This window comes from Schistocerca americana, chromosome 6, assembly GCF_021461395.2.
Source record: "Schistocerca americana isolate TAMUIC-IGC-003095 chromosome 6, iqSchAmer2.1, whole genome shotgun sequence".
NCBI lineage: Eukaryota > Metazoa > Arthropoda > Insecta > Orthoptera > Acrididae > Schistocerca > Schistocerca americana.
The window spans coordinates 469169268-469181498 of record NC_060124.1 but is presented as its reverse complement, the minus strand read 5'-3'; the positions used below and the strand labels follow the sequence as shown (position 1 = coordinate 469181498).

General features: G+C 44.8%; 1 protein-coding gene across 1 annotated transcript in view; it reads right to left on the bottom strand.

The window, feature by feature from the left end:
* LOC124620213 overlaps window positions 1–12231 on the bottom strand; it is a 79903-nt gene that overhangs the window by 6596 nt on the left and 61076 nt on the right. The window contains exon 4 of the mRNA XM_047146881.1: window positions 777–1026. Coding sequence (XP_047002837.1) covers window positions 777–1026 — 250 coding nt within the window. The remainder of the gene's footprint in view (window positions 1–776; window positions 1027–12231) is intronic.

Below are 12231 nucleotides of genomic sequence, written 5' to 3'. Positions count from 1 at the left end.
TAACTACTTTTTGTAGTACTGAGTAGAGGTGGTGGATAAATGAGTATGTACGAAACCGGTCGTCACCGAAAATGTTCGAGAGGACATGCCACTAGAATTTTCACCCTAGCGTCTACTATGTATTACCTGTAGAGAACCGAGCCAGGTGCCGCAGTGGCTTGCACACTGGACTCGCATTCGGGAGGACGACGGTTCAATCCCGCGTCTGGCCATCCTGATTTAGGTTTCCCGTGATTTCCCTTAATCGCTTCAGGCAAATGCCGGGATGGTTCCTTTGAAAGGGCACGGCCGACTTCCTTCCCCGTCCTTCCCTAATCCGATGAGACCGATGCCTCGCATTTTGGTCTCTTCCCCCAAACAACCCCCCCCCCCCCCCCCCCCCCCGCCAACCTGTAGAGAACTGCTCAATGCATGACATACTACTCTCCTGCACAGACAGGAGAGCCCTTGGTTTATACGTAAAGGTGTCTGTGTCCATACATATACCAGTAAGATGCGAGGACCGAAGATCCATTCTTTCAGTGGGGATGCACACCAAGCCCGACCTCTTACGGCAATCCGAAACGGCAACTGCGGGTATTGCGAGTAGGTGACTGGGAATCTGGATCGGATGGGAAGCGTCCTCGGCTGGCCGAGGCAATTAAAGCGACGTTTCGCGTTAAGAGATCCATGTTCGAGTCCCGGTCCGGCACATATTTTCACCTGTTGCCATTGATTGATTTCAATGCCCAAATGCGGCTAACGTCACTGAACGCCTTTGAACTGAGGCTGTCTACCTTGGCGTGCCTCCAGCGCGAAGCCAGCTTGGCCCGCTCTGTGGCGCGGCCGAAATGTGCCGCCTCCGCCTTGGACTGCCGTATCTTGACGCGCTCTTCCGGCGTCACCGTCTTGTCCTGTAGTGACGGTACCTCGGAGCCGCTCTCGGACATCTTCTTCTTCTTCGCCTCCGATGTCTCCTCCGGCGGCTGCGGTGCCTTCCGAGGCTGGGCCAGCATTATGATCCGCTGGCTCGGTTCCCGGAGCTTCCTGCAACAAATCCATCAGCTGTACTTCCTTTAGCTACTTTAGCAAGTACTTCCAGATTAGTGGTGTACTGTGTCCTAGCAGGCTGGACATTTTTTTAGAGTGAATACTCAGGTTAGGGGCATGAAAGGGAAACAATGGCTCAAATGGCTCTGAGCACTATGGGATTTAACTTCTGAGGTCATCAGTCCCCTAGAACTTAGAACTACTTAAACATAACTAACCTAAGGACATGACACACATCCATGCCCGAGGCAGGATTCGAACCTGCGACCGTAGCGGTCGCGCGGTTCCAGACTGTAGCGCCTATAATCGCTCGGCCACCTCGGTCGGCCGGGAAGCAGTGGTTGTGAAGCGAGTGAAACAGGGTTGTAGCCTGTCCCCGATGTTATTCATCCTGTATATTGTGCAAGCAGTAAAGGAAACAAAAGAAAAATTCGGAATAGGAATTAAAATCCATGGAGAAGAAATAAAAACTTTGAGGTTTGCCGATGACATTGTAATTCTGTCAGGGACAGCAAAGGACCTGGAATAGCAGCTGAACGGAATGGACAATGCCTTGAAAGGAGGATATAAGATGAACATCAACAAAAGCAAAACGAGGATAATGGAATGTAGTCGAATTAAATCGGGTGATGCTGAGGGAATTAGATTAGGAAATGAGACGCTTAAAGTAATAACTGAGTTTTGCTATTTGGGGAGCAAAATAACTGATGATGGTCGAAGTAGAGAGGATATAAAACGTAGACTGGCAATGGCAAGGAAAGCGTTTCTGAAGAAGAAAAATTTGTTAACATCGAGTACAAATTTAAGTGTCAGGAAGTCTTTTCTGAATGTATTTGTATGGAGTATAGCCATGTATGGAAGTGAAACGTGGACAATAAATAGTTTAGACAAAAAGAGAATAGAAGCTTTCGAAATGTGGTGCTACAGAAGAATGCTGAAGATTATATGGGTAGATCACATAACTAATGAGGAGGTATTGAATAGAATTGGGGAGAAGAGAAATTTGTGGCACAACTTGACTAGAAGAAGGGATCGGTTGGTAGGATATATTCTGAGGCATAAAGGGATCACCAATTTAGTATTGGAGGGCAGCATGGAGGGTAAAAATCGTAGAGCGAGACCAAGAGATGCATACACTAAACAGATTCCGAAGGATGTAGGGCAGATCGGTTGGTAGGATATATTCTTAGACATAAAGGGATCACCAATTTAGTATTGGAAGGCAGTATGGCGGGTAAAAAACGTAGAGCGAGACCAAGAGATGAATACACTAAACAGATTCAGAAGGATGTAGGCTGCAGTAGGTACTGGGAGATGAAGAAGGGTGCACAGGATAGAGTAGCATGGAGAGCTGCATCAAACTAGTCTCAGGACGAAGACCACAACAACAACATTCACGTGAGAGAGCTGTTAGTGTATTAAAGTTCGATCGGTACCGAAGGGAAACCACAGTGAAAGTCAAAAGTTTTTAGCTACACCCTCTAGCTACCTCTCCACCACAGTCTAACATACACTGAGGTGGCAAAAATCATGTGACAGCGACATATACAAAATGCGATACTATCGCGTGTCAAGGTATAAAGGGTTAGTGCGATGGCGCAGCTGCCATTTGTACCCAGATGGTTGCTGTGAAAAGGTGTCCGAAGTGATTATGGTCGTAGGATGGGAATTAACAGAGTGTGAACGCAGAATGGTAGTTGGAGCTAAACGCATGGGACATTCCACTTCGGAATTCAATATTTGGGGATCCACAGTCTCAAGGGTGTACCGGGAATACCAGATTTCAGGCATTACCTGTCATCCTGGACAACACAGTGTCCAACGGTCTTCATTTAACACCCGAGAGCAGCGGCGTTTACGTAGAGTTGTCAGTGATGACAGAGAAGCAACATTCCATGAGATAACCGCAGAAATCAATGTGGAATGTACGACGAATGTATCCGTTTCAACAGTGTAGCCGAATTTGGTGTTAATGGGCTATGGGAGCAGGCGGCCGATGCGAGTACCTCTGCTAATAGCAGCACATCGCCAGCAGCGCCACTCGTGGACTCGTGACCACATCGGTTGGATCTTGGACGGCTGGAAAACCGTGGCCTCGTCTGGGAGTTCCGATTTCGGTTTGTAAGAGCTGATGTTTGGGTTCGAGTGTGGTGCAGATCCCACGAAGCAATGGATCCAGGTTTTCAACACGGCACTGTGCAAGCTGGTGCTGGCTCTATAATTGTGTCGCCTGGTTTATACGTAATGGACTGAGTCCTCTTATCCAACTGAACCGATCACTGTTATGGTTATCTTCAGCTGTTTGGAGACCATCTGCAATCATCAATAGACTTCATGTTTCTAAAAACGATGTCGAGTCACCGGGCCACAATTGTTCACGATTCGTTTGAACAACTTTCTGGACAATTCGAGCGAATCATTTCGCCATCCTCATGGCCCGACATGAATTCCACTGAACATTTATGAGACATAATGGAGAGGTCAATTCGTGCACAAAATCCTGTACCGGGAACAATTTCACAGTAATGGACGCCTATAGAGACAGCATGCCTCAATATTTCGACGGGGAACTTTCAACGACTTGTTGTGTCCATTCTACGTCGAGTTGCTGCATTATGCCGCGCGAAAGGTGGTCCAACATGATGTTAGGTGGTATCCCAAAACTTTTTGTCACCTCAGTGTATGCTTGTACATTTGCGACGTTCACTGCTGTGAAGATTGTTATCGTCTAACATACGGAACGACACTAGCGGCCCTAGCGGCGAAAAAGCCTGCCGTATGACTAACGCTGGTTCTGAATTTTTTTCTACTTAATTAACGAAATAATTATTACATGTTAGGTATTGTGTTAGGAAATTATCAGGAGACACGAATGATCGTGAATTAAATTTCAAAACAACCGAATCTCACTATTTAGTAACATCAGCTACATCTTATTCGTGAAGGTATACTTCCCAGTGCGTGTATAACTGCAGCATACTCTGCTGAAAGTAAAACAATGTAAACTCATATTTCACGCATGAAAAGCACATAATTCCGTGGTTGTCTGTCCGTACTCTGATCCACACATTCCGAGACGGGTAAAAATTTTGTGTTTAGTCTAATGACTAGCAACACTTTTCACGACCATACAAAAATCTTTCTAAATATGCTTACTTTTGCTTCAAACGCGAATGTGTTGAGAATTGTTGCCGTTTCTGGCTCAGATATAGCAACAATAGCGGAATCGGTAACTTCTGTGGTGGGAGACAACCTTTTTTAATTATTTTTTTTGACGTTTTAGTATTACATCTGTGAGGTTTTCTCTTCAGCTACAGCCCAAGTTTCCTCCGTTCCACATTCACTGATATGACTGAAGTTTGGTGAAAAAAGCAGCATGTTTTCTGAGTAGATATACGTCTTTCTGCAAAAGATCAGGTATTGTGTTGGCGACTAGCAATTTTTATTCTTAAAAGAAAGCGACATTATTCGGTAAATATCAATGAGTTACAAGCGAATCATATTGAAGCTTATAGGAAACTAAAGAAAGACAAATGTGATGTCAGTTTGTAGTTAGTGTCGGTTTTTACGGCACTACATACTCTCCATTTTTAAAAACTGTGTTACAAGCAATGTAAACAATACTATTCTCAGTCATCCGATGTGGTGTTCATAAATGTGACTTTCTGTCGGCTTGGAGCACTGCCGTCACATTGTACGACAAAAACAAACAAGAGTTTCTGACTGTATGTGTAAGAATGCGTCTCTACATAGTCGGCGCTGTTCTGACTTAGCCATTTATCGTACCGCCATATCAACTTATTGCCACTACGGAGGGTCATTGCCCCTGCAGCGTGCGGCCGAGAACTGTTCTGAAGAAGGAAATGCTGGTAGTTACGTTATGTGGACAGCTCGTAATCAGGTGAAATCTCTTAGCAGGCACTCACACTTGGCTGGAGACACTATATTCTAGGCACTTTTGTGTGCTCACCATACGCTCAGAAGTGAAAAGAGCGACATGACGCGGTCGATGGACATATAGTTAGAGACATTGCCCAATACATTTTTGCAAAACAATTTTCACTGCGGTTCCGATTTCGCGCCGTGTCGGACGTTAATAAACGAACAGCCCTTATACATTACATTGGTGAACCAAAAAATTATCGCTACCTGCTAAATAGCAACTTGACTCAGTTGCGGACTGCAGTATGCAGCAGTACTGCGTGGCATGGAATCGGCAAGTCCTAGATAGGCTTCCACAGGTATGTGACAACAGATGTTTTCACGCAAGTGACGCAGTTCCGAAGGTTAGCGAGCACGGAGCAGGTGCCCAATAAGTGTCTCAGATGTATTCCATCAGTTTCAGATCAGATGTACTTGGTGATCGAGACATCAACGTGCGATGACTACCATCTTAGTTAAAACACAGTAGCACGATTCTAGACTTGAGATACGCCATCGTGAAACTATCAAACATGAATGGATGCAGATAATCTTCAATAATACACTACTAACCGTTAAAATTGCTATACCAAGAAGAAATGCAGATGACAGACGGGTATTCATTGGACAAATATATTATACTAGAAATGACATGTGATTACATTTTCACGCAATTTGGGTGCATAGATCCTGAGAAATCAGTACCCAGAACAACCACCTCAGGCCGTAATAACGGCCTCGATACGCCTGGGCATTGAGTCAAACAGCTTGGATGGCGTGTACAGGTACAGCTGCACATGCAGCTACAACACGATACCACAGTTCATCAAGAGTAGTGAGTGGCGCATTGTGACGAGCCAGTTGCTCGGCCACCATTGACCAGACGTTTTCAATTGGTGAGAGATCTGGCGAATGTGCTGGCCAGGGTAGCAGTCGTTCATTTCCTGTACCCAGAATGACCCGTACAGGACCTGTAACATGCAGTCGTGCATTATCCTGCTGAAATGTAGGGTTTCGCAAGGATCGAGTGACGGGTAGAGCCACGGGTCATAACACATCTGTAACGTCCACTGTTCAAAGTGCCGTCAATGCGAACAAGAAGTGACCGAGACGTGTAACCAATGGCACCCCATACCATGACGCTGGGTGATAAGCCAGTATGGCGATGACGAATACACGCTTCCAATGTGCGTTCACCGCGATGACACCAAACACGGATGCGACCATCATGAAGCTGTAAACAGAACCTGAATTCATCCGAAAAAATTACGTTTTGCCATTCGTGCACCCAGATTCGTCGTTGAGTACACCATCGCAGGTGCTCCTGTCTGTGATGCAGCGTCAAGGGTAACCGCAGCCACGGTCTCCGAGCTGATAGTCCATGCTGCTGCAGACGTCGTCGAACTGTTCGTGCAGATGGTTGTTGTCTTGCAAACGTCTCCATCTGTTGACTCAGGGATCGAGACGTGGCTGCACGAGCCGTTACAGCCATGCAGATAAGATGCCTGTCACCTCGACTGCTAGTGATACGAGGCCGTTGAGATCCAGCACGGATTTCCATATTACCCTCCTGAACCCACCGATTCCATATTCTGCTAACAGTCATTGGATCTCGACCAACGCGAGCAGCAACGTCGCGATACGATAAACCGCAATGTGATAGGCTACAATCCGACCCTTATCAAAGTCGGAAATGTGATGGTACGCGTTTCTCCTGCTTACACGAGGCATCACAACAACGTTTCACCAGGCAACGCCGGTCAACTGCTGTTTGTGTATGAGAAATCGGTTGGAAACTTTCCTCATGTCAGCACGTTGTAGGTGTCGCCACCGGCGCCAAACCTTGTGTGCATGCTCTGAAAAGCTAATCATTTGCATATCACAGCATCTTCTTCCTGTCTGTTAAATTTCGCGTCTGTGGCACGTCATCTTCGTGGTGTAGCAATTTTAATGGCCAGTAAAGTATCTTTGGAAAGTTATGGAAGGTTCCTATTGGACCAAACTGCTGAGGTCAGCGGTCCCTAGGCTTACACACTCCTTAACCTAAGTTAAAGTAACTTACGCTAAGGACAACACACACACCCAAGGCCGAGGGAGGACTCAAACCTCCGACGGTGGGGAGCCACGCGAGCCGTAACAAGGCCCTGCAGACCGCACCACTACCCGGCGCTGCTACAATAAAATTCACGTCGTTCATAGCTGGCACTGTGCATTAGATTACTTCCATACATCCCACGGAAGGCCAGGTAAATGTCACGCAAGGCATAATATTGCTCCCACCGGCCTGTGTCTGTGGCATAGTGCAGGTTTCGAACAGCTATTCATCTGGATGGCACCGTATCTGGGCTCTACTTGGTGTAGCAAACGATTTCATTGATCCACGATCCTATATCGACGATCCTGTGCTCTCAGCAGTCGTAATTGACGATGCCATTGATTCAAAATGGGGAGACGTATGGACCGAGTGCCACGTTCAACAGTGTGCTCCGAAACACTTGTGCATGTACCAACATTGTACTTTGTCGTCAGATATGGTACACATCGTTACCTATTCTGTGTCACAAAGTGAGCAAAGCCACAGAGCTCCATGTTCTGTGATGAGTAGCCGGCCGCGATGGCCGAGCGGTTCTAGACGCTTCGTTCCGGATCCACACGACTGCTACGGTCGCAGGTTCGATCTTACCTTGGGAATGGATGTGTGTGATGTCCTTAGGTTAGTTAGGTTCAAGTAGTTCTAAGTTCTAGGGGACTGATGACCTCAGATGTTAAGTCCCATAGTGCTCAGAGCCATCTGTGATGAGGTGTTGACGTCCAACACCTCGTCAATAACTCTGACCTGTGACGCCACCAGGGGGAATTCAGTCTCGCAGTGAGCAGTGACCACATTGTTTGACCCCAACAGTGTATAAAGCGACATCCACCACCACGTTAAAGACACGTATCATTTAGGAGTATGCCGAGTAATCTTGATCTTTCTCTCCATCTGGCTTTCTTAGCAACAAGTCTTATCTTCTGCTGATTTTTCAGTTTCACACAACAACTCGGCAACTGGCTAAATCATTTGGTAGACAATTACTTGATTACGCTCCGTTTAATTCTGTATCTTGTAAACTGAAGCATAAGATCTAAAATGCTACATGTCTGCTTCATATTGGTCTGTGAGAGAACGGCAACAATGGAGATATTATTCTCCTTATGTAAACAAATCAGTCACTTGGTCTGCCCCATTAACGACCCTTACCTAAACAAACTGCTGACTTTTCTCGAGCTCTTATATACTCACTGTGTACGAAAGACACTTTAACATAATCTAATTTGTGATACATAACTATGATGTGACCATAATTTATCATCAAAAATTGACGCATCCTCCCCAATCCCGTAGTCCGACCATATGCATGCAATCTGGCAACACCATGGCACTTCTGGGCAGAGTAGTCATGAGACTGACTTATTAGAATTCATACTCCATACGTCGTTTGATCAACATTATGAAGCGTCTGCAGCAGAAACATCAAATTCAGCTAATAATCGCAGTTTCGTTATAGCAATTTGCGGTGGACTAACCAGTCCAAAGCGGGTTTCTGCAGGCACACTAACGTATGATCCCATTTACAGTTTTGGGACAATTAGTTGTTATTTTACTGATGTCCTCCCATATTTTATCATCATCATACTAAGTCAAATGTAAACATGAGACTTTAAATGTTAAGCAATTAATAAATTATTACAAATACAATGATATCCCTCATGCAATTACCACAATAAGTATATTATTAAATTCACCAATACCCCACGGCAAATAAATAGCTCAGGGCAACAAATACACACATCCTACATACCAATTTTACATTTCACTATAAGGGACACGTCCATGGATTACTAGTGGATTAGAAATGACACCACTATCAGGTGGCCTGAGAAGAGTGTAACACCGTAATAGTACTGCCAACTTGTAAATAACGGCGGGAAACGGGAATATATATATATATATATATATATATATATATATATATATATATATATGTGTGTGTGTGTGTGTGTGTGTGTGTGTGTGTGTGTGCACGACACAGGAAATCGCCAAATGACACTAATTTACTGGGGACGGGACTGGAAAAGTATAATTATGCACTTTACTTCAAGAAAGAAAAATTAGGAAGACCTCTCCCACTGTCCAGATCACATTGTGTTTGGACCGTTCCAGCTGATGGCTTCTGCACCTACCACATAGCCGCCATTTGCAACAGAATCAATCTGCCACCATTACTGTCACCACCTCCGCTGCCACACCTGCCAGATACTCATACGTTGGAGTCACAACACACGTATCTGTTCACTGGCAACGTCAACGGGGATAGATGTGTCTTTGTTCTAGAAACCAGACCGGCAGCACAAGGCAGCAGTCTTAAACAGTTATTAATACTCGGAGTGAACAATACATAAAAGGCAACTAACAACAGAGTGTTCACTTACAAAACTTACTAAAGCAGAATACATGTGCGACTTTGTTATGTTTAATCTGGATACATTACCTGATCAGAAGTATCTGGACATACAGTAGTGGATATTAAAATGTGATGTGTATACAGCTGGGATCGCATGCCTTATTTAGAAAGAAAATTTCGACTGACAAGGCTGAGACTTGCTCAGTGGAACTGCAATGCAATGAGACTGTTTCATTACAAGGTAAAGACACTGCGTGTACTGCAGATGTCAGTCACAATCTGGAAGTGTGTTATGTATAATCGTCTTTCCCATATTCTCTGGTACACTCATGCTGTAAGATTCCTCTGAATACCTATATTTGAAAGAACAGTGCAACGTACTAAATGTGCAGCTACTATTGAAATACATACCAACAATACTGAAGTAGATGTCTGCAGTGGAGAATGACAGCAAAACATTTAATCGTTAAAGCTTAGAGTTCAGTATCATTTCATTTTACTTAGTATCACATCAAAATATAATATGTAAGCTGCTACAGTAAAAATCTCGACGGTGCGTAGTGTGTTTCGCCTTCTCTATAGTGTCCGTACCTACGCAGACGAAGGGTGAAATAATTTCATTATAATAGCGTGTACATCATGTGGCAGTGGGGCAATGACAATATTTTATCACCACAACACGTCAGATATGCCGACCCCCATTCCCCCAAAATAATTTAGTGCAATACCCATTTAGTCGATATTCATAACAACAGAGATAGTAAGTATACACAGAATAGCTGGTACCATGGGCAGGGCTAAGCGCAGCTTTCAAATAATCGTCTGGAACCGCGCGACCGCTACGGTCGCAGGTTCGAATCCTGCCTCGGGCATGGATGTGTGTGATATCGTTAGGTTAGTTAGGTTTAAGCAGTTCTCAGTTCTAGGGGACTGATAACCTCAGAAGTTAAGTCCCATAGTGCTCACAGCCATTTTTTTTTGAACAAATAATCTACCCATGTTAGTTAAGTATCAAGTGAGATCGAATGTATAGCATAAATTTCCACCATTCCATTAACAGTACACCCGCTACATTGCTACATGCACAGGATTGTGGATACGCCGGAAACATTAGTATGTATTTGTTGTGCATGTGTTGGTCGTATAGGTATTCTATTTTTATTTGTTGTCCTTGTAAGTGGCAGTGTGAAATTATGCAGAATCCCAGACACACGTCTGGCTACTACGGGTGACATTGTTGTCTCTTTGATAGAGCAGATAAAACTAATGTCAGCGTTAAATTTCCAGCAACAGCGGGAAAAAGAGGAGCCTCACAGGTAGGCAGAAGTTTCTCAAGCTGTGGTCCAATAGTAACGACCAGGGTCTCAGGAAGCCAAGACAGTGGTGTGTGTACGTCCCTCTTCTCGATCCTTCAGTCGCTCCATTAATAACACTTCTGACATGTCAACAGATGACGAACCTGTGTTCATCGACGATGTTAAGGTTACCAAAACAAAGAGTGGTTGGTCAGAAGCGATTACTCTCCAAGTGACTAATTTACGATTGGAAGGAGAAGAAAAGACGTATGTGTTGTACCACGAATTTTTCAGCAAAGGAGTAACATTCCAGTGGTTTGATGATGGGTTATGACAACATCATCATAATAAAAACACCATAAGGTTTTCCTGGGAAAAGCTGAGTACCTCCATACAGAACCGTAAGGAATAGGTCAAACTTTTTCAGATAGAATCTAGAATATCAGTGCACAGAGAGGCTATCTGACACAAGATGCGAAAGCAGATAGCGTCCTGCTGCGGGTACCCAAGAATAAGGTTTTGGTCGTCTTTCTATGCAGTATCCCCACAGGTATGTCAGGCAGGATAAGGATGGAAGATCTCGGGGATTTGGCGGCGGCTTTTAGGGTCGTAATAGATTTGGACTAGACTGAGGTCGCTCTGGAATACGACAGACCGCAATTTTTTCCATTTTTTTCCTTACACAAGTGAAGTGTTATGGATGTGGGTGTAAAGGTCACATGTGGAACCAGTGACAGCAATCTGAATACTATGAGCGTGCCAAGTTGGACACTGAGCACTGGATTGTGGGAAACTTAACAAGAAAAATCAATAAAAGCATTCATTAAATAGCAGCAGGAGCGCTCCGATCATCGGAAAGCATTCCCAATAGCACATAGCATTGCACAAATACTTGCACAGAGGATATGCTGATTGTCAGGCTATGTAAAAGACAAGGAACATAATTTTTTGGGGGGGGGGGGGGGGAGGGGGAGGGAGACACACCAGTATACGTTTCAGTTATCAGTCTGGACTTTATAGGTAGGAGGAAACTGGTGCCCCAGCATCATAAAATGCTTGTAGTTGGTGGCAACTACGCAAATTTGTTGCGTATGACATTGCTCGGTTTCAGCACTGGAACCAGAGATTTCCATGAGTGTGTGGAAATGCAACCATATGTGGGTGAAATGTGCTCAGCTTATCTTGAGCTAAAAGTTCTCGATGAACATCTTTTGCAGTATACAGTGGAACTCAATGGAACTTTCCAGAATGAGATTTTCACTCTGCAGCGGGGTGTGCGCTGATGTGAAACTTCCTGGCAGATTAAAACTGTGTGCCCGACCGAGACTCGAACTCGGGACCTTTGCCTTTCGCGGGCAAGTGCTCTACCATCTGAGCTACCGAAGCACGACTCACGCCCGGTTCTCACAGCTTTAGTTCTGCCAGTACCTCGTCTCCTACCTTCTAAACTTTACAGAAGCTCTTCTGCGAACCTGGCAGAAGTAAAGCTGTGAGTACCGGGCGTGAGTCGAGCTTCGGTAGCTCAGATGGTAGAGCACTTG